Here is a 27,746-nt window from a genome sequence, read left to right as displayed (position 1 = left end):
TAAGGGTTTCAACTGTCATTTTATTACATTTTTGTGATCATAGAATAGTATTTTTACGCACAGCGAATAAAAAAAGTATAACGTTTTCTTCTAATGGAAGAATAGCCTAAATTTGTGGATCGTAACAAAAAGAAAAAAACAACAACTATAACTATTATAATATTGAGTGATTTTTCCTGTTTTTTTCCTAGTAAATTACTTTGTTAGTAACATTAAATAATGATAAATTACTCGATCTGGCAATTCTGTACAGTGAAAAAACTTTAGCTCATAAATTACACTTTTCGTGCGAATTATTACCATGTATTCCACCATGACAATCACTAATGCGTAAATTATAAAGGGTAGGTTACGCTATAATAAAACTATAACTATAGCCAATGGATTTGGGCTCCTTCTTAGCTCTATATTAAGAAATATCACAGTATTAAAAAAGCCGCATAAAAATTAAGTTTTTTCTTTGAAAAATTCTCTTTAGCCTGAACTACTACTAGCGCAGTTGTCTGTTCCAAAATTGTAACACAACGTTGTGAAACTAAGGTAATCCAACTCAGCGTTGTCAAACAATTCTGAAATAACTACGTACGATGTATAACTTTTTAAGGAAATTGTTGGCAAAATATAGTAGCTTAAATCTGAAATAAATTGTACATTAATTAATGTACACAATTAATTTTCAATATGTTTTTATATATTTTTTCTATACCACAATTATTCTCCCTTTCACTTGAACTTTAGCAATACGTAATAATGGAATTAAATTTTTAAATGACAAGAAAAAAGATTACAATTTTAAAGCTTAGATTTGTCACATTAGATCTTTCAGCATAAAATTTGCTTTTACAAAAATACTTTTTTTGTTTATTAAGCTGATTTCCTAGAGGGTAAGCTACCAAAAGTGTATTTGTATATTTGTTTGTACAAGTTGCTGTAAACAATTGGGATAACTGCAAGCAACCAAAAGGTCCATTTTTTCTTTCAAAAGTGACTTCCTCACTTCCTGTTTAGTGTGTTGACAGTCGTTAAAGACCGTCAAATTGAAAAACGAATCACGGTAAGCTTTATACATTTTGTCACACAAACTATTAAGAACACTGAATAATTTGTTATATCAGTAACAGAAAATTCCCAACTGTAAGCCTTGAAATTACATACGTTCAAAGAGCTTTTCAGGGGCATATTTGTGGCGAAGGCTTGTTTCCGGGGAGAGGGGAGGTGGTACTACTGGTATGAATTTTGTGCTTCAACATTACACAGGCCTGCCAAAAAAAAAGTATGTGTTCGTCTGACTACCTCGAGCAAAACTATAAAGCAACAAAGTTCGCCAATGAAAGGCACCATTCGAACCGGATCTGAAAGCAGTGTGAACGACGCACTCTTTAAGTAGAACAGGTAAAGTTTAGTTTATGAGTAAACGGAACCAACCCAGATTTCAATTACCTAACAGCTACGATACCACAGGTCATTTCCAAAATATATTACAGAGTATTTACTATCAATTCGACAGCGTTTATATATGCTCTCTCAGAGCCGCGTATGTCGATAAGGAGACCTTGAAGCGACTTCTTCAGGTTCGTCTCTTTCCCTTATATAAGATCCTGTCGTTACGTCTCTACGGGCAAAGCTTCCTTTAGGAGACGAAATACTGCTCTCTCGCACAGTGACAGTTTCTATCGAGGAGGAGTCCCTTGGGGGAACATTTTCACTTGGGAGTAGAGACCTCAGTCGAGCTATTTCACACCGCGCTTCATATAAGTCAGCGGTCTGCTTCATGGCTCTGTCTTTAATGGCGCGGTTTTCACGCTGCAGTAGCTATAAAAACAGACAAGCTTTAGTTAAAGAATGAGTCCGAGCATTATCACAGTGAACATTTTACACGTACGACGCAAGGGCTAGCAAACGAACAAGAAATCTTTCCCTTTTTTCCTATGCTAGCTCTTGTGGTTGCGCGTTGCGTCACACGTGAAAACCGGAATAATACAAATATAAGGCATATACAAGCAACACAAGCAGCGTGCACCAAATTATACTCTCGTCAAGACAGGTGATCATAGTTTAATGCCACAGTGCCTGCGTAAGTCAACTTTTGCGTGTGTTAAAATCCTTGCACTTACGTTCTACGTAAAAAGCCTTAAACTGAAGTATCTTTACTTTCCAATGATCTACACACTGAAAGCATAAATCGAGCCTCTATTCATTGGTATCTATGAACTGAATTCCACTTACCACGTTCTGCCGCGCCAAGTCAAGCTTTTCACATTTGAGCTTAGAAATCTCATTTTTGAACATTTCGATTTGTCTGAGAAACGATTCTGAAAAGGAATACAACACAAAAAGTAACGTTAAATCATTGCGTGGTTCACAAAGACAAAATATCAACTTCAGATGCTGTTTCCTCTCGTGGACCTACCAATTTGGAACGGCAGCCAAATGACCTCGTTACGTCCGCTATGATTGTTACAAACACGTTATGTAAGGGCGGTTTTCAATTTAGTCTTGACAGTGGTTCGTGTTTGCTTTGCGCTTTGTGATTTGTTATCGAAACTCGCGTCACTGTCTCAACCAATGAATAATGCATCAACTGCTCGCACGCGTTTTCACGCGTTGGCACTGGTTGTATGTATTTGATTCTAGTTCTGATTGGTTAATTAGGCAGATTACGTCTGTCTGTGATTGCCAGAGTAATTACTTGAATTTTGGTTTTACGACACTCGTTTAAAACCGCTCTTATAGCAACAACACTACGTTACGTGCGCAATAGCATATTTTAGCTTTACCGAGAGTTTATTCGTTAGTTATTTAACTATAGCGTTGAATGTTGACTGAGCTATTTACTTTCCTGAAACAGTCAAATTTAAAGATGTTTGTATGTTGTCACAAAACCACAATCGTCTCTGAATGTTGTGACGTTCGAATGAATCCACTGAACAGGGTTTTCACAGCCTTCGTTGCAAACTTGGAAACTAAATTCCGTATAAAGTTACTTTTCAATTACGGGGAATTTCTAAGTAAAAAAACTGTAAACGACGAATGAAGCAAAAATCTTCCTATCAAACTAGCTCACAGTCGCTGTCCAACACTACTCACCACTGGAAGTCATATCCACATTCGACAATACACTTTCGCTGTCCAGTTTAGGAAGAGACGGTGACCTTTCATGAAATACCTGAAGAAATAAAAAAAAAAAAAAAAAGACATGCTTCTATTTTTTCGGTTAGCAAACAGAACGGGTATTACCTAAAGAAGAATTTGGCTGCGTGAGACGGCATAACCGCCGGGTGAGTGAGGTAAATCTAGCAGAAGACGCAGCTTTAAAAGAGGGCAGGAGATGCGAATAAATGCTGATTACTCAACGTAATACAAAAGAGATTCACATCAACTATCTTTCAGATTTCTTACATTTTAACGTTTACAGACTGCTTGCACCATGGTAAACCAAATGGGACATTAGGAAAATGTAAGAAAATTATATTTGAAGTTTCTTCCCAAACGCCAGTAGGTTAATTCCATCATGTTCCGATTGTTCAAAGCAGGAAACCGGAATTACGCGTCACTCTGTATGGGTCACTTGCGTCAAAAGTTGAGCCTTGAGTGTTTATCAATATTAGAACTTTACTTTCCGGTTGCGGTGTGAAAACAGTTCTTCTTGTGAACACGGGAAAAGAAAGCTTGATTTACATTTCCTTCTCCTTCCCCACATCGTGGGAAATGACCAACATGGTATATTCCTTTCATGAAGTGAATCAACCAGCTGTGGTTTACTGTCACAATAAACAGTCATTAACCAATCACACTGTCCTAACCTGCTCAACTCTTTCCGACTCAGGGTCGGTTGGATCAAACATCATAAGGCCAGGTGGAACCGAGCGGGGCCTGGAATCCGACATCTCCAACAACGGCGAAACGATGGCAGTTTTCTTCTGCTTCTGCCCAGAAACTAGAGTTGAACCCGCGGACTGAGCATAATTTGCACTGGCTTGGCCATCAGTGGCTTTTCTACGGAGATACGGTGAGCTTGTGGGTGATCTACTAAAGTTCAGAGGAACGTCTGCTCTCTCATCTCGAGGTTTGTGAGGGGATTGAGTGCAAGCTCTGCTGAGTTCAGAAACACTTGAGCTTGGCTTAACATTCTCAGTTCGTCGCACTTCTACAATGTCCGCCGGTTCAGAGCCCCTTCGATGACGCGACGGTGACCTATCGTAAGGCAATAGTCTAACCGGCTCTTCCGACTCATCTTCGGGACCCGAGCGGTACCCCCCGACGTACCTAACTTGGTAATCTACAGACGAACTTCCCTCGTAGGATACCCGAGAAGAGGACGATTTTTCCTGCTCTCGAGATGGAGTCCTTACTCCACGATCATAAGTTTCCAATTGTGGCACCGACTGCGCATGCGCAACTGGTTTAGGTGTGCGCGGAGAGCCTTCAGGTGACGATGTAAACTCAGTGATATGTTTTTCTTTTCGTGGTTCTGGGGTGCGAGAGCGCGTGTTTTGTGTCCTTGAAAAAGATGAATCCTCGTCCCGATTCCTTGACATGTCGGAAATGTTCGATTCGGAGCTGGAGTCTTCAGTGTAAAACACTGAATTGTTTTTGTTTTGTTCTTGAACCACAAGTGACTCCATGCTTTTACAGCGGCCAGCGGACTCCCTGAAAACACAAGCAGCAAGATTTAATTTCTCAGCTAGCACGCAATTCGTTGACCCTTTTTAAGAGTTGTGTAGGACATCTCATTTAGTCCCAACAACACTAGCTTCATCACGTCAGTTCCAATATAAAATATCAAAAAACACACAGACAACAGAAACGCGCTTCTCAAGAGTTTTCACTGGAATGGTCACAATAAAGTCTTTCTGCATCCAATCACGCAACAAAGCAACCAGCCTGCCGTACAGCAGGAAAGTACTGCTACAAAGGAACACAGTTGACGCTATACAGAGCTACTAACCAAGAACGATACTGCTGAATACACATCTTAATCTTCAACTCGAAACTCGAAAGGAGTTTTAAAAAGTACTTATCGGCATTAGTAACATGCCTGGCGATATTTACACCTATAGGCTACACAATTCTTTCCACATACATGTAGTACAGAACTTTTAATATTTCATTTCTATTCCTCAACTCAGACATGTTATTATCACTGCCACGCCGGTAAAGAATAATTTTTCGTACAAATGGAAGGCAAAATATTTCGCAGCCATTTAACAGTCAACAGTTTCACTCAAGATGAAGATATATAGTAGTCTTTATAGTGACAAACTTTTGTTTTAATAATTTACCTATTCAATTCCAACACTAAACAGAACTTTCGATTACATGATTTGATGGAAAGCAACATCTTGGTAAATTAGCACAACTTTCAAGGGGATGAAAAGATACTCGAAAATTTCAGTTTCATTTCATCTGAAGTTTACAGACAACCCCAGGCCAACTCGCGGTTTTCTTACATTTCAAACTTGGCTGGAATAGGGAACAATGGATACTGCTGTTTTAACGTATGAATTGGGAGCTTTTTTTACAGAATAGTGACAAGGGTTTGTTTCAGAAAAAAATGAACTTTTGCAAACAATTGCATAGCAGTGCGTAAATCTCGCGTTAAACTAATTTTTTTTTATTGTAATGGTCACCAGATTTCATGAAATTGAAAGATAACTGCTTTGTAATGATTTACTTTGGCGACTTTTGAGAGAACAAGAATGCAAAAATGAAAGGGCCCTTAATTTGTTTGTTTGTTTTTTTCTACATTGTGAAAAAACGAGAAAAATGAATGAATACCAACCAAGCCTTTGGTTTTTCCCTTCATGGCACGTTTTCAGTCCTTATTTTAGTAAAGAGCACAAACGCTGATGTTTATCACCTCACTTACTTTTTTGGCGGCTTAGACGATTTCTTGGCCGTTAATAAGCTTTGCACAGATTTTCTTCTTTCCTTAGCCTAGAAGAAAATTGAAAGAAAAAGACAAACGTAACCAATCAATGAGTAGATTCATTGATATTAAACAGCTAAACAGGAGCACAAATATGGGGACTTTGAGGTGAACAATACGAGAAGTATAAGAAAAGTTTCATAGCAAATGAGATTTCAGCAATGCTTCGTAACGGCTTCCACAGTTTAGAAAATTCAGCTTTTCCCAGTTTGCAGTTTAATTTTTTCAGCTTCTCTGTAGCAAGTGAAACGAGTCTGGGGGATATTTGACAACGGATGGAAGATTTAAATCTTTAAAAGATGTCTAAAGTATGACCTATCCAATTTTCCTTTAATCCTTTCACCCACGGTTAATATGCATGACTTATTTCATACAGTACAAATGATTCAAATATGGCAAAATTCTGACCATCTCCTATCACTTTACAATTCAGACAGCATTTGCTCGCAGTCCACCTGTATTACTCTGTATGATTTATTTCTTGTATACTAGTTATCACGAAAACAGGATGTGTGTTATAATTATGTGTCACCTTCTTGGCCCACGCTCTTGGTACACTATCGTCTGAGTCTGCATCATCAGCCGCTGAATGTGATTCTCTCATAGACATTGTGCGGCTGACTGGACTCCTGCCACGCCACACCGTCCGTATTGACCGAAAGATCTTACGTTCCCTTGGCGGAGCCTAAAGCCATGCAAATACCAAGTATTAGAATGGCAATACGCTAACACGTGAATTTCACCGTCAGACGTTAATCATTTCAAGTGAAGATTTTAAGCTTACCTCCTCGCCTCCTGTGTCCAGTATCAGAGCATTCTTCTCAATCAGATCATTGGCCAATCCACGCAACAAAGTGGAACGAGTACGATCCTAGGAGAAACAACAGAAGCAACTCTCTACTATCTTAATTGGATTCAAGAGCAATGAAAGACAGGATCACCAATTACGATTTTCAATTATGATGCTGATTATGAATGGTTTTCGCTTTAATGAAGCGGTAAAGTACTATGTATACGAACGGAAAAGTTGATCCAGTATCCCATCCCCTTTCAAGGCCATAACTGTCAATAGAAGATGGATTCCTACAACATCGCGCTTACTTCAGACATAACGGCGAGTGGATAAAAAAGAGGCTTATATTCCAACGAGCTTTCAATTTCCTTATTTAAAGTTTAGGTAATAAAGTGAAAGTCATTTCTTCCACAGGTGTTTCTGATGGATGCCCCCTTCATCCACATCAGAAGATAAGTAAACTTGGAGAGTAACCCTCTGAGATAACAGTTGCTTCATCAGGTTTGAACGCGGGACATACTGGTACATTGCCAGCCCTACAGCCGATAATCCAAAACATCACTCTTTTCAGTATTTGTCAGGGAAAATATGCACCAGATGGCAACCATGTTTATACTCACTGCTAGTTTGGCAAACTCTGCACTGTTGTAAGCCGCTAGCTCTGCATTGATAAGCTTTGTCAACAGAAATTTGCGAAATTCCGGACCCTAGAAAGAGAGAAACAAAAGTAAGACATAAACATAAGCCAACAACAACAACAAACATTAAAAGAAATGAAGAATCTTTTGATGATTGGTTGTGGTATTACATTTTTTTGTAATAATAATGGGAACACAAACCTTTTTAAAGACAGCAGGATTTGGAAGCTTAGGTCCGAAATGTGGAACATCCTCACGAGCAGTGACAGAGACCTATAATGACATCGATAATTCATCAAAAAATTAGTCAGTTACCCAATCACTTAGCCGGCCAGTCTTAACCAGCACGCCAGCCAACTGGCCAGGTAGTCAGTCGGTCAGTCTGCCTACCAGCCAGCCAGTCAACCAGCAGACCACCTAATTTTATAAAATGTTTCAAATTTACACTTAAATTGGAGGAAGTACCAATACTGTAACCAAGATTACTACTCAAACTGTACCTTGTATCTTGTGTTGTTTGTGTTTGGTTCTTCAACTTGTACTACTATAAACACATGTAGAAAGTGCGACCGGATAGAAACTGGTGAAAAGGGTGTGTTTTCATCCTAAAAGTGAATAATATTGAACTTATAAGGGGTTGAAAAAACTGACATTAATAAGTAAATTAGAGGCAATACATTTGATATGGGAACAGCAGGAATCTCATGATGCTTGTTTTTGGCTTGACACACACACCCCAACTTTCCACAAATGGTTACTAAATGAAGATCTTCTTGAATTCCAGTCTAGAAGGTCCTGATGCTCATGGCCTGTGCTTCTTTCCCTCCCCCAGAGAAATTCCCAGCTTGACTTGTAGGCAAGTCATAGATAAACACACAAAGGAATATACCAGTGACATGTTATCAAAAAATACTCTGAAAGTCAATCATCAAAAATAACAATAGGTAAAATTATGCAATACATAAGCATAAAACTGCTGAGGAACAACATCAAATCAAATTTCAGCTGCTTGACAAGGAAGAAATCTTTATGCACCCTTCTTGTCTGTAGTCATGGCTAAATTTTTAAAATGAAGGCACAGACAATAACAACTTACTTGGAAAACTATGGCCACGATATCATTCCCAATGTGCCTCTTTCTTTGCACCTTCAGAATGTATAAAACACACATTTAACATAACAATATGAAGAACGACATTCAAGTTTGTAATAAAATAATTACAAAAAACTTGTGTTCCATAATGGAGTAGGCATTATGTAAATTAAGCATATGGGAAGGGAGCCCAACTGGGGGGGGGGGGGGTGGTCTGGAATTTGGGCATGAATACCAAAGTAAAGAAATTAGCAGTAAAAGGTTGTAAAGAGGAGAAAAACAGCCCTATGCTATGTGAACATGATTGTAGAATATTGAAAGTAACAAAAAAGGCAGCTAATGTTCAGCATGGTATATTACATCGAGACTAGCAATAGGCAATTGAAACATCATTATTTTTCTCTCAAGTGACTACAGTACTGTACATCATAAGATGAAGAAGAGCGTCCTTTGTTACTTTCTTAAAAGTACATGTCATTTTTTATCTGAATGAAAAGAAAAATGAAAACATTTAGAAATGACAAACATTGTCCCTATCACTGTACCTGCTGATTGTCACCATTACTGAAAGGCAAGAGCGTGGAAACATGAAACATGATCTCCCTAGAAAAAAAAGGTTTAAGGCAATTTAATACCAAAGTGAAACTACACTGTACAATACAATTTGGGATGGAACTACGAAAATCCACATATTTAAAATGATGCTGCTACACCAGACCATGCTCTGTGCAATTTGTCATGCAATGCCTAAACATAACAAGTTGCAGGAGAAATGCTACACTATACAATAATTGAGAAAATTGTTGGAGCAGTAGAACTGACTCCAACCTTTCACAACGATTTTGGCAATGCTTCAAGAAATTTATCAAGTGCCGTGTAGTCTAACATGTCTTCCAATGCCACAATGCACCAATTTTGGCCATTGCAAGAGAGGCTGCATTGTATTGCCTACTGTAACACCACCTTAAAGGAGAAGGTCACTCAAGAAATCATGTAACTTTTTAAGCCACCAATAAAAAGTACATACTGAGTTGAGCTACTTACCATTGTTTTAACTTCTGAAGTGCAATCGAGGAATGCCATTTTGCTTAGCACTTAGAAGCCTGGCCACCTTTTTGTGACGTCATTCCGTCCAAAGGAACATTGTGAAACCAACAAACATAAACACATGTATGAAGGAAAGGAAGATAATGAAAATAACCAGCGAGTACAAGGGACATTTTGGTGTAGCTGTGAACGTTGTGAAGTCATACCAACCCCAAGAGAATGCCTTTGTTAATGGAAGAGCTGGAGTCGGAGAATGGAATGGTACAATTTGTACTCGCTATGGTAGTTTATTAACAAATTGTATGTCGTTTCAAGAATTAAACATGCTTTTCGATCATTTTTGTTTTACATTTGTGTTTGATTTGTCTCTAATTAATCTTATTCACTGCTTAGCAGTGTATTATGAAAAAATTTCATGTATCACTGAAAATGAAAAATCTTCAACGGCTTGTCTTTTGACGAACAGTGTCAATTATGAACTTCAACCTCCATTGTTACAATCGTTTTCCAATGCAGAATCGGTACGAGTAATAATGCTTTATTCTACAGTTTTTCTTAGCTTAAATTATTATGATATTTAAAGGCAGTCTCAAAGTCTTTCAAGGCAATGTTCACTATGCACAAATACATTTTGAAGTTTTTTTTAGCAGCCCAAGTCTCTTTTCACAGCAATGCAAAGCTGGTTGAGCCACTTCTTTGCTAAACTCTATTTTTTTTCTGGCAAATGACGAAATGTTACATGCCTTTCTTTGTCTATTTCCGATGTTATTACAGTCTGGAATGAACACGACAGCATTTTCAGTCCAAAGACGAAAAATAAAATACATCAATGTGACTAACTACATTTAAGATCTGTGCCAACTTTGTTGGATGGAATGACACCACAAAAAAGCAGCCAGGCTACTAAGTGCTATTCAAAATGGCAGCACTCAATTTGGAGCTTGGAGAGGAATTTTGTGTGGATCAGTTGCACTTCAGAAGCTGAAACAACGGTAAGTAACTCAACTCAGTATGTACTTATTATTGGTGGCTTAAAAAAAATACATGATTTCTGGAGTGAGCTTCTCCTATGTTACATGTAAATGTTACATTGTATGTTCTACACATGTCAAATGGAAAGTTGATAGAGTTTACTTCATACTTGGAATCTAACACTGTATGAATGGATGTTTCTCCTGTTTGCCCATGCTTTACATCTAAGCCTCCATGAAACCTAAAAGAGAGTAATTGTGAAATGAAACACCTAAATGCAAAATTAATGTACTATGCCACTCAGAAATATTTAATATGCAAAGGCATGTTGTAAATTATAGGTTCATTTGCACATTGGAGATTCAGAGCAACAACTTCACAAAATTATTAAGTTCTGCAATGTACCCTTTGAAGTTTTTGAGATGGACTTGGTTACCAAGCAGCTCAAGAAACTCAGTCATTCCAGGACTGTGAGTTCGGTTACAGAAATACTCCTCCTCTGTTCTCTGCAATTTAACAAACACAACATTTAATATTGGAGAAAAGGCTATACATGTAGCTTTTTTGGGTCCTGCCAGAAAATGACAATAATAATAATAATAATAATAATAATAATAATAATAATAATAATAATAATAATAATAATAATAATAATAATAATAATAAACTTAATTTATATAGCATTAAAATTATAATATATTCTAAAGCGCTTTACAGTACATGAGTAAAATCAATATAAAAAAGCGGACTAATGTGAAAATGATCACAACAAACTATATGCAAACTTAAAAAGGTATGTCTTTAACTTTGGTTTTAAAATAGAGACCTTCAGACTGGATCGTATATCAAGAGGGAGTTTGTTCCAAAGTAACGGCACAGAATGCGCAAAGGCCTGATCACCAAAGGTCTTGTGATTAGTTTTGGGCACAAAATGAAGTCCCTGGTCACAAGAGCTTAGGTGATAGGCTGAAATGGAATTGGGGTAACAGCAGTTACAAATAACCATACCATACCATAATTATTATTTATACATGATAAGTTTCCAAGCAATAGCTAAACAAGTCAAGATAAATAGATAGATAAACACAGGACATTTTACTTTACAATAAAAATAATTCATTCAAGCTTGTCATACATGACATCATTGCAGTCAGTGCATCAGTCACTGCACACCTCATTACCCACAGTTTGTATGAGGTAGGCTCAATTTTTTTGAACAAATGTCATTTTTAGTATCAAATGTTAATTGCTTGTTTGCTATTTTAAAAGACTGCTTCCCATTATAAATTTTATAAGCCATTACCTGTTGATATTTTTGATAAATTACTCCAAACTTGAAGGTATTGGATAAGTTGTGTTCATCGTACTTGACTATGAGCTCTGATGCCTAAGATTTCATGAAGGAAAAAAGGAAACAAGTCAACATACTATAACAGTAGGTACAGTAAGTGTTTTTCCACAGGAAATACTACAAGTTTTTAAATTTAAGACTCCTCTCTGTCTTAAATGCAAAAAGTGACTACTGAAACAAATATAATAAATTTAAGAAGAAAACTTTATTTAATTAAAATGTATAATACTAAATGACAAAAGTTGAGGCATTTGTCTGGGATGGTATTGTTCATGCCTGCAAAAGTGACAACTCAGATGTACACATGTAGAAACTAAACACTGATCCATACCTTGGGGTGGGCCAAAACTTGAAACTGATCTACATTTTCTGCATCATCTCCAAGAAGATACTAAAACAAAAAATTAATAAAAATATTATTTTTTCCTGTAAAATATTATAAAAAATTGTAAAATATGTCATTACAGGTACTCATAGATGCATACAATCAACACAGAGAAACCAGAAACTGCAGCTGGAAAATCAAACTGTTTAGAGAGCTGTTCATCATGTTTGGTGATTTTTGAAATAATTTATATAACGGCACTGTCACAGGTGATATTTCAAGCATAATCATTCATAATTTTCCTCCTACAGCATAATTATTTGTGATTTCCCAAAATGTCTGTCCTTTTTTTCTCAAACAAATGAAAAATATTCAATTGCATTTCCAATTTCAAACCAGCATAGTAGCAAGTCAGCACATCTTTGTAAATGATAATGTTGACAGTTACACAACATAATGTGGTACATGTATCTTGTATGTACATACTTTGACGATCTGTCTTGGTCCTGGATTCTCAGACAGATTCTCTATTGGTAGTGAGTCTGCAATGGTCTTTTCTGTTGTTCTGTTGATACAGTAAAAAAGATCAGTACCCACTTAACACATCATTATATGCACTTAATAAAACAACTAACCACATTATTGTGGTCTGCAAATAAACACTTCCTCTTGTTTCAACACCTGTCTAGAAAATGCAACCATTTTCAAGCAGGAAATTAATATTAATAACAATTAATATACACTAAAATTCAGCACATGTTAAGTGATACTGAATGTTTAATGTGCTGCACAATGTCACGAATTTGTTATAATTAAGTTGATTCTTTTGTAATCAGACCAAGCCAATACTGATGATACCTTAGAATCACTCTAATAAAGCCTTGTGTGTCGCAACCATCCAACTTCTCAATTTCCTGTTTTACTGACAAGATAACAGGGCCAAGTTTTTCATCATCACAAATGAAGTTCAGATGCTCCTAAGAAGTAAAAATAAGAAGAAAGATTAGTAAATTATAATAGATTAAACGTATGTAACTTGTATCTAGAAGTGTCACAACAAAATCACAAAATTAATGGCTTAAAGGTGAAGAATTGTATATCACAATTTCCCCAAAATTTGATGCTTTAATACTAAATGAATTAATTGTACCTTTCCCATGAAATCTCTCCTGTAACTCTGAATGATGTTGTTTGTCTCTATCTTGCAATCAACTGATCTGAAGTCAGAGTTACTAGTGACACAATGATTAATTCCTTCAAGCCAGTATTCACCACCAACTGGTGGAACTACTAAGGGATAGGGACCCCCTGCTGCTAACACCTGAAATAAAATACAGACATATGTGCTGTATGAGTTGCGGTATATTCATTTGTATCTAACATAGAGCCTTCCTGAAATGCAAAAATTTAATGTTTATGCAAAACAGGATGGAACCTCAGAATGTTTCTGAAACTCTATTATATGAGACAAAAAGTCTGATGTTCAGAAAATTTAATGAAATGTTAGAATGCAAATAGCGGGAAAACATTAAAATGACAAAACTACATTGGAGATGACTTCTGTATTAATATTTACTAAACATTAAAATGTCTCTTCCATAAAACAACAGAAAGCAAAAATCCAAGTCTAAGATGTGCATCAATTTTAAAGACTAATTCTGCCAGTCCTTTAAAATAGTGTATGTTATTATACACAACATGGTGGAAAAAAATGGTACCAAACAAGTTGGTCACATTAGCACAGAACATTAATTAAAAACTGAACGTTGTAGTCATCCAGTTCTGAAAAATAGAAACTTTCTCATGAGAACTGTATACAAGGAGAATACAATGGCATGCCCACTTTTCATGCATATTGTATGCACGTATCTAGAGTTACCATTGTACCTCTATAACAGGGTCAAGGTCTCTCATCATTCCTTCGTCGTCTTCTTCAAGTTCAATTTCTTGCTCTTCTCTTGAATTATCACTCTGAAAATCACAGAAAAGTTGTAGTTTAGATAAGTTAGTATTAAGACTAAAAATACTACATGTAACTAATTATGTATTTACTAACAAACTTGATACACTAACTTATGCTGTACCCTGTTAAATTGGCAGTACAGCACGAAAGTACGGGCATGTCACACCTATACTAAAATAACTTAATTGGTTGCCAGTATCTACTCAACTCAATCATTGAAAAGCCATTCTGGCATTTAAGTGTATCAGGAACAGTGCTTCTGACTCCGTGGAGTCCTAGGCCAAAAAACACCTCTCTACTTGGAACACGGACAAAATGTGCTGATTTTGGAAAAAATAAAGCCCTGCAGTAAAGCTAGGAGCCCTACAGCCCAAATGTTTTCAGTTTCTCAATGTTTTAGAAAAGTCATAGGCTAATGTTAAGGGTAACAATAACTAAGAAATGTATCACAAGTCTTAAGGGTGGAGCCTACTAGTACACAGATATTTTTCCACAGTCTATGACTGTGGGAAAAGCAGATCCTAGCAAGGGCTATTGGAATCCAAAAAGAAAATTGGGGGTAGCCCACATTTTTTAGAGATAAACAAGCAACAATTATTACAAAAAGTGCTAAAATAAAAAGCAATGTATGGCATTTTTTCCCAAATTGAAAATTAATTATCTCCAAAAAATGAATGGTTACCCCAAATTTTCTTTATGGATACCATGAGCACTCACTAAGTTCTGCCTTCTCCTCACAGTTTTAAACTGCATTAAAATATCTCTATATTAGTATGCATCACCCATAGGAAACCCAGGTATCTCTAGATATGCAGAATGTATGCGCAATAACAAAAGTAGGCACCGTCCTTAACATAGAAAAAAAATCGCTAAATTAACTTTTATGTTTGTTAATAATATTATTATAAGTAATAACCAATCTGTTTGCTAACCAGGAAGTACATGTAGTCCTGGAAAAAAGTCAGTGGAAATTTTTAGATTTTTCTCTAATTTCACCCACAAGTTGTCTAAGCTGAGTAGTTTAATCCTGAAAGTTTTGTTGTAAAGTGTCTGACCAGATTTTGAGATAATTGATGTTATTTAAAATGACGTGCTTTGCATCACCTTTGCTATGGTAACAGCTGTTCCTTGGAACCAACAAAAACATACAATTTGATCATGTATGATGGAAATCAAAGCAGGCCTTCAATGTGAAATATTGATTTAGAAAGATTCTTCCCAATGGCAGAAAAACTGTTGCGAGGCTTCCTTTTTAAAACTATAAGGACACCTCAACACAGCCAAGGGGACTGTCACCAGGCTGGCAAAGCTTTAAACACTGGTGTGTTCAAAAGACACACTGCTCATGTGTATACTGACCTCTTCTATTTCCTGCTTATTGTCTGTTGTCCTTATAACTAATGATGGTACACTGCACCATGAATTTCTTAGAGAAATGGGCAACTCTACTCTCTGTTCGTTAAGGCGATTTGACTGCAAAGAGAAAATGGCAAATATTATTTTGTTAGCAGATGACTAAAGCAGAACCTTCAAAATCTATTCAATATTGTACCTTACAAACTGTCTGATGTTAAGGGTAAATAAATACAAATACAGGTGTAACTGTATTTACTATAGGAATGAGGGCCTTTAGTTTACTTACAAAGTTACTTGTATAAATACAATCAACGGAAAATGATTAGCTTACCTGTGCTTTCCCTATTTGATCAAATAACTCATTTTGGTCTTTCTGTAGGTAAAAACAAAACAAAACAAATGGATAATGTCAAAGTTGTACAGGGAATTACTGAACTCAAAGAGCCAGTTATTTAAACAAAGTTTGACTGAGGCCATGGCTTACAGTGGGCCTCCAAATCTGTTATAAGTGGTTTATTTTAAGCCGATAAATGGCCTTCTAGTCTGGGATGCAAGCCTTCTTACTACCACCAGCAGCAGCCAATGATTGGTGGCAAAATTGAAAACGGTTTAGAACGTGGTTTTGTTAAAGAGTCTAAACTATATTCAAATAACTGACCCAAAGAGAAACTTGTAATATACACCTGTAGAATACAGTTTACATACTCAGTTAGTAAAGAAACTGTCCTGAACTGGTAAACGTTCCTTTAGAGTGAAATGCATGCCATTTTGATCAAGAGACAATCATTGAACTTTTCTCATATCAAACCCTCCAACAGACAAGAAGAACAGAGATCTCAAATGTCAGAGAACTATGGCTGATGGCACTCAATCACCTAATAATTACCAGGATGCAATTCACCATTCAGCTGCCTGCTTCTGCTATTCATGCCCTGTACTACAATGAAGATGACCAGCCAATTATGCGGAGTTTGAAAATGACCAAAAGAGAACAGTCAAAGGGAATTTCTTTAGTTTATGGCTTCCCTCCCCCCTGCTTACAATGTTGAGCCTATATGTCCAGAATGGGTAACTACTGTGAAATTTGGATGGAGGACAGGGAGGGGTACAGTCATACATGGTGAACAACATAACCACTGTTAGTTATAGTCCAGATATCTGCCAAAATGCTACAGCTGCAACCACTTGAAGGTGGACACCTCTCATTAGGACACTCAAATGTGGTTCCAGGGACATCCTCATATTAAAAAAAGTATATATGTATATATGATCATACCATTGCCATTCCAGTCTCAATTGAAGGCATAGTCCCTGTTGAGGACTAAGTGCACACTGGAGAGCACACAGGGGTGGACTGTGAAGTGTCTTTAATCCCAGTATCATAGCCTTGCCCTACAAAACAAACAAATTATTATTAAAGGTCACATCAGATCAAAACAAATCATAGTATATTTTAATGCAAGGCTGCATGTCAACAATCAAGTCAACTTTGAATGTCTGTTCATTCCTATTCCTGGAAACACAAGGATTAGAATAAAGACAAACTCATAAAAGATATGTAACAGCAACCCCACAGCTCTATTTAGAGTAAATATGAAATGAATTCTGCATGCATTAGCCAAATAAAACACAAAATAAACCAGAATCAAACAGAATCTTGAAACGTTTCATTCCATGTTTAAAACCAATAATAAATTCCATCTGGAAGCAGATTTGTCCTATCAATACAATCTAAGCACATTAGTCGCCCTACTTGGCTTTGCCTGGTTGCATGCAAGATGTACTTTGTTCCTAACATGTTTTGACAATAGCTACTAACATTGTATTCTTCAATAGTGTACAACAGCATAGCCAAATACAGACTATTGGCAATGAAAACAAATTTCTGGCCTAGTATTGATAATGAAATTTGCTATCACATTGCCAAAATAGCTGAATTGTTGTGTGGATTCAATTATCTGACAGTTGCCTCACAAATGTTATGTAAACAAGTTGAGTCTAAGAACATACAGACTAAATAATGATTATGTCCATTGGGCTGTTCAGATGTGAGTGGGAACAGCAAGTGGGCACAAAATACCCCCTGGTTCATGGCAATGATCCATCAGCAAGCAGCCAGAACAACAACATCAATATCAACATGACAGAGTTTGTGAAAATTACATCAAACTAAACACGCAATTCAAGGCTGACAAGCACGTAATTCTGATGTACGATTACATCTGGTATAATCTTGAATCTACCTGTTGAGCCTACATACCCCCCGGGGCACTACTCTGGGTATATGCCTAGTTGCCATTTGAACTTTTAAACTTAGTGCTGTTGAAATTTTAGAAGAGGTAACTCATCCATGTCAGGGTTAATAAATGACGTTAGGACTGGCTGAACATTGGTGAGCTACACATAAGGAATGAGCCTCACTGAATAATGGTACTTATCCAACTGGTTTCTTTTAAGAAGTAAAAACACAACATACTCCTTTTTTGTCATTAAATTACAAAAAAGGCATTCTGTCATCAACTTGTGATCAAATTATAGAAACTCAAAATTCTCTATCCTTGTCTTGTTTATTGCTGTTGCTATTTTATCGCAACACCTTTGTCTTTTGTCATTTCTTCATGCCACAGATTTGTTACTGTGTGGCTTATCTGCCCGGAGTTCACCCTGACAGCATCTCATCTCAGAATATTACTCACTAAGAACTCAAAATGCTTGAATCTCAGGTAGACCCTGAGCCACATCTTAATCAGTCTTGGTTTAATTAAAAATATTTTAGCACAAAAAATCACATGTGGTACAAGAATCTTGGGAATGGCACATTTTGATCATTATAATAATAATTTCAAATATGTTCCCTGAATTGGTACTGCCATGTTATCTTGAATCTATTAAGTTACTCTTGGTCACTATTAAACAAATCCATTGAGTCTACATTTACAAGTAACATAAATTACTGCCCAGTGGAACATCCAAACTAGAAAAACACATGCAGGCATAACTTATGTGAAGAGCAATAAATTCTTCTACAACATCTATATTAACAATATATCACATAATTTGTTTAGGTTGGTGTACCCACTGAGTGTTTACTTATTCATGTAAATCATTCTGAGACACAGCTGTGTTAATTATAAAGAGGTCCCTGCATTCTTAAAAGTTTATTCACCAAGGCCCTCAATAAGATTTCAAGAAGGTGACTGTTATAGTGTAGTATCCAGCTGAGGGTAATACTTGTATCATGGGTTGAAAGCCTCAATCCACTTGGAGAATTGCATTTAGCTTATAATTACTGTTTTCAGCATTTTGAGCAAAATGATACATTAGAACCACAGAGAACTCTTTGGTTATGTACTAGTTACTTTTGATTTGCATTAAACATCATGTCTACATATACTAGAATGTTGTGCTGAATAAAGGAATTATAACTGGCTGTTTAGAGCAGAATACCTGCTGGAGCTCTGGAGGATGCCATGTCTTATTATAAGCACTGTACGCAGTTTTGAGAACCATGCAGTAATAAGTTCAACCATGCAAAATATCATATCTGTATATGAGCTCAAAGTTTGAAACAAAAAAAAACTTCTTTGGATCCCATAGGTCTATCACCTAATTTGAAAATTATCTTTAGACATGAATTCCAAGAGTTATAGGTCACGTCGTAGGTGGCCTTTTTATTACACAAGATCACCTGGAGTCATGATTTAAAATAAAGTGCTGGCTCCAACTGTGTTGTTAACATTGTAAAAGACAAGAAATATGAAAACTTTCATAGTCAGAAACATTTAAACATCATTTCCTTTGAAGCAAAGTCCTGTTGGATTTGTCTGAACTGGAAAATAAAATAAAGGTGCTGTAGACAAACCAACACAGTCACTACAACCACCAAAGGTGATTAACATATACAATAAAGCGGATAGGAAATACGTGTTTGTACTTGGCTAAAGAGCGCTGAATGACTAGAATGGGTTGGCCTTGCATGAATTATTTTTATTATCCCAAAGGACAGATAAACATAAACAGCAAAGCTTGGGAAACAATGGCAAAACTGTTATTATCATTTAAAGGAAATCAGCTGTGTTCCAGAAATGTAGCTAAACGTTGAGAAGATTGCACAATGATAATCAAGATTACATAGCTCTAATATTGATGAAGTAGAGATGATGGCATAAGCCAACAAATCTAACGATCCATGAATGAAGAAACAAAATTTGCAAATCAATACATAAAGACTCTATTGTGCTGTGAAATAGGGGCAATTAAGCTTTTTCCCGCTTCTTGCGAAGAGAATTAAATTGAATGTAAAAACACGAAAACATTGATTGAAAGAGATGTCGGCACAATCCATTTCAAATGTGATCACTCATAATTTTACACCTAACCGGATAAAAATGCTTTCATTTTAAAAGCAGCTAAAAGTGTTTCACTTGATTTTCAAAATACCTTTAGCGCTAAGAATACTCGATAACACTTAAGAAGCGAAACTTTCTGAATAGAACGCTTTGAATGCGGCAATTATAAGATCGCTCAACTTTCCCTTGGTAAGAAAAAGGGGTTAAGGTGACATGTTATTTTTGATAACACTACAACCTCGATTTTACTAAACAAACGTATAAATCTGAGGCCAACAATGGAAAGAAACTTGACAAACATTACAAACTATTTCACTTACCGTCAGCTCGGGCAAGGGGACTTTGTGAAAATTTAAATAAGAAAGGTTCCCGTAAAAATGCCAAGCTTTAGAAGTTACCGCGTATAACGCCTTGGATAAAAGGTCACGAGATTATCAGTTCGGCTAATACGAAATTTATGATGCAGTCGCAAGGCTTCGCATGTATTTGTGCTCACCGCAAATTTGTAATACAAATATTTATCCGCCAATCAACGTTGGAAACAATAAAGTGACACAAAATGTCTCGAGGCACTCAAGGCTAGAGGCGAAAAGGCGGTCTAGATTGGTCAACGTCGGACAATTTTCAGTCGTGACCACTGCACACAGTCGAATATAGTAAATTACATGTACATAACTTTTCCCACAAGTGAAAGAAATGAAATGATACATTCTCAAGTCGTTAGTGATTTCTTTAACCTCAATATACTCAAAATAAACTTAAACCGTGCTCTTTGAAACACGAAATTACAAAAGTTAACAATATTGACATCGACGGACAACTGCCTTTGAAAGCAAAGACGTGCGGACATGAATTTGACAGAAGGCCGGTCGCCTTGAACCGAAAAATAACAATTGTAATCCAAAAGTAGACGAAGTACATACCTTTAGTGTAAACCAGGTACAAAAAAGATAGAAAAGAAAATGAGATCTCCGGCAAAAGCACAGGAGAAAAGCTGCAAAATTCAGCTGAGTAATTTGTTGTCGAGAATTTGTCTGTAAATTTCTATTAATAGCCACTGACCTGTATTGGCGAAGCACTGCGGGAGCAAGATAGAGGCTTGGCTCCCATTCCATTCCAGAGAACATATTTTATCAATACTCCCCCCACTTTACATAGGAAAACAGACCACAACGAGCGCTTTGCATAAGATCAGTTGAAACAAATGCGTATTTGCCAACGTAAGGAAGTGCTTTGATGTGTGAACTTCGGTGCGGGAAAAAATAAGTGTGACGGGAGAAGCAGGCCGATATTGAAGTGCGTTTTCATTGGCAACGATCTAAATAACAATAATTTTTTCTTTACTATAATAACCTTTCTTTTCGGCTACTATTTGATCTTTCTTTAAAGGTTTGAAGCGTGATTTAACGTAATAATAGGCCAGTAATAGCCGCCACCGGTATTCATTTTAGTTTACCGCAAAGCGACTTTCATGCCATCGTGACAAATTTTATGTTAACCCGTACAAACTCAATATATCAATATCCGTGAGAAAGCGTCGAGGATGAGCCTGTGTCATAAATCTACAGGAAATTTGAATGAAGCAAGCCATCGCGATAAGAGCAAATATCACTGCATTAGAGCTTTATCAGTAGAGACAAATTCATTTGCTCAATTCTAACTTGTGTCTAAATTTTATTTCTTGCAATCGATCTTCTAAAACTGAATCTGCTTTTTCAATGCTTTTAGTTTTTATTGAGCATGCAAAGACACGAAAATCTGACGTGTACGGCAGTACATACTAGGGAGACTTCGGTGGACTCAAAGAGACTGTGATAAGTGATTTCCAATTATATGCCGGCAAGAATATATTTAGAGCTGTTTGCTCTAAATAGTTGTCTATTTTTGATAACATTTTGCACTTTATTTTTTCAATAATCAATCTGGTTAGGTATGGTTGTATTAGAAGTAAGCCCCTTTTCGACCCTTTAGTTTATAAAACAAACCACATAAGGTAAACATCCACAAAAGTTTTCCTGCACGCGACATCCTTGTAATATTTAGCCTATTAAACTAAGCTAAGAATTGTTGATTCTTAAAGAGCGAATACACGGCCTACCATATCTTATATCAAGTGCGGTAACTTGTGTTTTAATACTTTCTTAAGTACAGCATGCAAACCCCGTTAAGTTCCTCAAAAAAAGTTAATTAGAGGAGTAACTATGATTTGATGAAAGAACAACAGAAACAAATAACTCAACAGTTTTGTTATTGTAATTCCTTTGGTGGAATGACTTCTTTTTGGCAGTTTTTTTAGAAGCGCAAAATTGTGCGTGGGCAGGTTAGTCTCTTGTAGATTCCGTTCATTGTAATCAAGTTGTAGTCGCCTGCATTATTAGTTAATATACGCTCAGTTTTGAGTCTCATCGATATAAAGTATATGATTCATCCACTTATTTTGATGCTATATGAACATATGAAATACACGAAACACACGCGATTATAGAATAAATTACTCAGTAGCAGTCAGTTCAGTTTCTCATTGTTGTAAAGAAATATGCACAGAGAGACACTCAAACACACCTGATCCAATTTGAGAGAACTTCCACAGAAAGAATAATGCTGAGTAAGTGGTTTCAGTTATTATCATCTTGGAGGGGCCTATGAGTTGATAAGACTGAACACAAAGTGATTTGCATTCAATTGATGGAGGTGGCTACAGGCAGTGTTATGGAGGGGCAGCAGTCAAGTGCTTCGGGCGTCAGTCCTGGCTTTTGTTCTGGGGTTTCATCTTCAGATAAGACACGTGACTCTACATCTTCCTCTCCACCCAGAATTAATTGATAACAGTTCGCAGTTCATGCCAGACCTCGCTTCACCCTTCACCCAGGCGATTCATAGTTTATTCAGCTTTGTGGTCTAACTTAAAAACGGATACCTATCTTGGAGACGTTTCCGTTTGACTGACGAGTTCTCAACCTTATGTGTAAGTGGTATGTGAGTTGGATAGTGTCAGTGTTGGAACAATATTCACTATTGCAAGATGTTTACTTTGGACAGCTGGTCACCCCAGCAAGGCCATATTCCCAGAGAATACTCTCTTTCGAGGCCGGAATGTCATCTAATTTGATATGTGGTCATTTTGAAGCAACGTACTCCATCCTTGAATTGATGTCTCGGTTTAGGGAGGATTTTGTTAAACCGAGCATGAAAGATTCCTCCTGGGAAAGTATCTGTGAAATAGTGAAACTTCAAAGAATTTATATGCTGCTAAAAAACAAGAACTAACAATTACGACTGAATTACCAATCAGCACCCTGACGCACAGAACCACCGGTTTGGGCTTTGTACTCCCTATAATGGACTATACAAGGTGCAGGGGGCTCCGTCTGAAAGGGCTACCTTTTGCATGCTGGAGATCAATAAACTGAGGGTAGGGATTTCATACACGTACATACATACCGGCAGAGGTGTAGTTGTTCTGGCGTTAGCTGAAATGTATTCCACAACTTGAAAGAAGCTCCACTGTAGGAAAAGCCGCGTTTTAAAAAATCAGTACGGGGCTTAGTCGCAGCAAATCGGTTCTCTTTGTCCCTGAGTTCTGATACGGAGTTCTGAGGCACATGAGTAGTAATCAGACGTAATTATAACCCCAACAGCTCGATTGTTTAGTCTTTTCGACTTGTCGGCCAATTCATTGCTTAGGCCGCCCCAATAGCAATAGTAAAGCAGCGGAATCGCAGTAGTAAAAAATAATTCTAGGTAAATGCTGATAAATTTGAGTGAATGAAGATTGCTAGGGATTTTGTGTTATACACTGTTTTAATTTTTTGACCTTCTAACTGTATCTGGGATGAATGGCTAAGTGTACTAGCAAGTCGTTGGCGTGAGCCTGTCAGCATTAGCTCGGTTTTGGCAATGTTTAGGCTTAATTTATTTACTCTAAGCCAAACGTGAGGGTTAGCAAGCTCGTCGTTTCCTGAACATTCCAGCTCAGGTAGGCTATTAGCGATGATGCTGATGTTTGTGTCATCGGCATACATTGTACATTCACGGTAGCGCAATACTCAAGCAGTTTGGCAGATTGTTTATGTATATCAAGAAAAGTAGGCGACCAGTGAGACTTCTCTAGTCCCAGAGGGACACGACAAGTAACAACACTCAGCGCACGAGAAAGTTCGCCATTGACCAAATACTTTTGTTGTTCTACTCCAAAGCTACAATCTAACTTGCGTAACAGGATTGAATGGTATATCGTGTCAAAAAACGTTTTTAAATCTATGAATATTATACCTTTAATGAAACCGTTGTCTTTATTGATAAACCAAGCGTTGCTGGCATCAAGCAAGACAGTAAGTGTGCTATGGACTGAACTGAAGCTGGATTGACAGTTAGTCAACGGCTTTTTAGTGTGAGATATTTATAAAAGTGATCACAAATTATCCTCTCGAATACTTTAGCAACAGTGAGAATGATCGAGATCGGATGGTAGTTGTTAATATCTAGTTTGTTACCCTCTTTAAAAATTGGCGTTACTATGGCTAGCTTCACACTTTCGGAACAATACCAGAGGAAAGAGACTGTTTAAACATAATGCCAGGGAAGGTGTAAAAAGCTCCTGCGGTCAAGGCCTTCTTAACGTCTAATTTTTCAAGTAAAGAGTGGACCCTCACTGGTACTGCAACTTTTGAAAGAGAAGGACATATTTGTCCGATCAAAAAAATATACTGGTTTCTTGTCGGCCTCGGGTATGTCTTTTACTAGCTAGATTGTGTCCTATGTTTGTGAAATGACAATAAAAGGCCCCTGCCCCTAATTACAATGTCTGTAACGACCTTATCTTGTGTTGCTCGGCGCTCGATTCATTAACAAACTCCTACGTTTCGCGAGGACCTTTACAATTGGAAGCTATGTTATCTTTAAAATATTGTGTTTGTCTTATTTAACCGATATGTTCACATCATTTCCTGTCTTTTTTAAATCATCCCAAGAGGAACAGTCTTTTGTCCGTTCGGCTCTCTTTTTTAGGAATTGAAGTTCCTTTTGCTTTTGCGTTCCTTTTCCTTCACCTATAAGCTGATGGATAATCCAAGAAAACTTCTTGTTCCCAATTCTTTTGGTTTTCAAGGGCGCTTGGGGTCATAATTTTTTGTTTTTCAAAAATGGTACATAGAAGGGTAAGGATTCGGACCAAGGTCGTCAACGTCGGAAGCACCCTATTTGGCGTTAGAGACAGAAAGAAAAATGGCCAGTTTTTCTCCTTAGTTGAACCTAATACTGTAAATGGACAAGCTCGCCACGGGTCTCCCAGTAGCTCAGTGATTAGATCATACGACTGGGACTTAAATTAGTTTCTCTCTCCCATGCTACCATCTTTCTTTCTTTCTCTCTTTAATACTGTCTACATCCATTTATGGCGTCTTTGGTAAGAACCGCTTTAATACAGCCTGGCGATTGGTATCGACAAGGCCGTGTCAATCCTTCACCAGCACAAGTCCTCTACCACCTTTTGTCATCAACAACACCGAGACCAAGTCCGCCAAGGCAAAGTTCTACTATCTTTCACGTACCACAAGTAGGTCTCATATGCAAAGAACAGCTAGCTTTCCGTATACCCATGTACCCTGTACACACCATGCTCACATCCCACACAGATTGTCGCGCAGTGCATATTTTACTGCTGCAAGAGTTGGACCAAGTACAACTAGGACAGCTCAAACTCTGATCCTTGCACAAGCTCTATATAATTTTAACCTCCAGATCAAAAAATAGTGTGGCTTACTCAGTAACGGGTGCCCATAAATCAACTGCCAGCTACGATGGACAGGATACGACGTTGTATGTTTGCAAGACAACAGAATCGTTGTTTGGAGTACAAAAGCAAAGTCAACATGACGAGAGAGGTTTCTTAAAAGTTAAATAAAAAGAAACTTTTGGAATAGGCCAACCATAGAATATTGACCATGTTCTTCTCGACAGAGCACACTGGAAGCAGTGGGCAGGGAGTAGAAGGCATCGGCCGTAAATCAAGAAAATCTAGGAAACGAAGGGAACGGATAACTAAGAAGCAAGGCGACCGCCTTGTAAAATTTCGTCTCTTGCAGTGTCTGCGAACGAGCCTCCTGGACTCTCCCCGACCTTAAAATCCACCATGCTTTCTTTCTTTTTTTTTTTTAGAATCATCAACTTTATTAAGTGCAATTATAAATTACAGTGCGTTTACAAGAACTGGATTTTTATTGATAAATTATATGTTACTTTTAAGTTAAGGATAAAAAGGTTTATTTTTTGAAGAGTGTACTTTGATACAGCTTCCGTTTTCAAAACAAACAAGAATAAAAGAAAAAAAAGGATAATAAATAAAAATGAACTACAAACGAATCAAATTATCAAATTGGAGGGAGTATCCATTTCTTTTGAAAATTGTCTTTCTTGTTAATTTTCCTTTCTGTTTTATATTTTGTTCTTAAAGCCGGTAATTTCCGGAATAATTTGGTTTCCTCCGCAGTCCCACAAAAACAGTTTTCCAATTACTATAAAGTTATTATTCCGTATAAAACATTTTCCAGCGAAAGGTGTACCTGTTGATTTTATTAAAAATACCAGTAAGACCCAAAGGCAGTCCAGAATTGCCTGGAATGACGACACGATAAAAATGTGGCTTAAAGTTTCTGATTGAGCCTTGTAGAAAGTGCACAGATCATTTGGTTTAAAACCAATTTTGTGTTGGTGTAAAGTACTGATGTCAGTGACTTTGTACTGGAAGGCCTTGACATACGATTCGAGGGAAATACGGTGAGGTAAAATAACAAAAAATGCTTTGAGCTAAAAAGATATTTTTTGGTGGTCAGGTTTACTGGAGAAAACTCTCTAAAAGAATGTCATAAGTTAAAATCCTCCAATAGGACATTAAGGTAAAATAATTTGCTAACCGTCGAGAATCCTGGATTGAAATTTTCGGTCATTAGTCTAATGTTAGAAGGCTTTTCTCAGTTAAGGTTGCTATCTAAACGAACTGTGCAATAAATATCAAAGAAACAAAAAATTCAGACTGAGAGAAAAACACGAGTTTTGAATTCACACCATAGAACCTTTATGTACCACTGATAGAGTTACGTTAACCACTCTTTCCCTTCAAGTGACTTTGTTTTATAATTTATCTTACAGATAACCTCTGGGTGACGACTTGTGTGGACTGGACCTTTACATTGGAGCGATCTCCGTTATGAAATCCTTATGAATTAGTTCCCAGTCAAACACCGTATAAAAAAATCGTGAGGTAAACTTGGTATAAGACAGGCTTTTCTGACCCCAAGTGTATACAGCTTACAAATTACCTCACCAATATAACTGATCTCATTTAGGTATTCAGTTTCACAAACCGAGGCATCCCTATTTTAATTTTTGGCCTATCGTTCGATTATGTCTACCTTTCTTGCAGGCATCTTTCTGTTCCTTTCAGTAAGACGAAGCAAAACTTAAGCTACTATTCGAAAGGAAATGACAAGGTTAATCAAGTTCAGAGAGGAGGGCCGGCATACCCCTGGGGGCATACATCGAGCCATCATTTGAGCAAATGATCCAATTGTTCATTTAGGATTAGTATCAATCAGCAAAAAGGTTTTGTACTGTAACTGAATTGCTTCATTTCATTCCAGGCAATACAATCGTTATCCTAACATTTCATTTGCACTCACATACCGCATGATTATATTTTGAGTTACCTTCGTTATCCCAGGTTGTTCATATTCACTACCTCGACGGGTTTGTGTTTGTAGCCAATATGTCTCACAAATCAACTCGTAAAAGTTCCGTCCGGACTCCCAGTTGAATGAAGCTTGATAGATAGCGTAGAAAATCTTGATGATCGAGACAATAGCCCCAAATGGTGTGCCGCTTTGATATACGGCTTCGTGAAGTACGTGTTGCAGTGTATTGCTGTAGAGCCCGT

General features: G+C 37.1%; 1 protein-coding gene across 4 annotated transcripts; it reads right to left on the bottom strand.

The window, feature by feature from the left end:
• On the bottom strand, positions 1–27,746 carry LOC146487567 (uncharacterized). Of its 4 annotated transcripts, none has more exons than XM_085129748.1 (24): positions 27,520–27,746; positions 16,744–16,859; positions 15,799–15,840; positions 15,471–15,584; positions 14,036–14,119; positions 13,299–13,469; positions 13,007–13,125; positions 12,635–12,713; positions 12,155–12,214; positions 11,776–11,859; positions 10,878–10,978; positions 10,642–10,713; positions 8,999–9,056; positions 8,457–8,507; positions 7,861–7,965; positions 7,562–7,633; positions 7,343–7,429; positions 6,714–6,800; positions 6,462–6,614; positions 5,870–5,937; positions 3,804–4,650; positions 3,088–3,166; positions 2,227–2,312; positions 1–1,812 (listed from the first exon to the last, which is right to left on the bottom strand). In XM_085129748.1, the coding sequence occupies exons 2-24, from the start codon at positions 16,771–16,773 to the stop codon at positions 1,525–1,527; spliced, it is 2,937 nt and encodes a 978-aa protein (XP_084985874.1). In that variant the 5' UTR covers positions 16,774–16,859; positions 27,520–27,746; the 3' UTR covers positions 1–1,524. The 4 variants fall into 4 exon arrangements, with proteins under 4 accessions (XP_084985874.1, XP_084985881.1, XP_084985857.1 ...); XM_085129755.1 differs by lacking the exon at positions 27,520–27,746 and adding an exon at positions 20,879–21,039; XM_085129731.1 differs by lacking the exon at positions 27,520–27,746 and adding an exon at positions 20,740–20,851.

The sequence above is a fragment of the Pavona decussata genome, unplaced genomic scaffold, assembly GCF_977016875.1.
Source record: "Pavona decussata unplaced genomic scaffold, jaPavDecu1.1 SCAFFOLD_14, whole genome shotgun sequence".
Lineage (NCBI taxonomy): Eukaryota > Metazoa > Cnidaria > Anthozoa > Scleractinia > Agariciidae > Pavona > Pavona decussata.
Note: the sequence above shows the minus strand (reverse complement) of the source record. Positions and strands in the feature narration are given on the sequence as shown.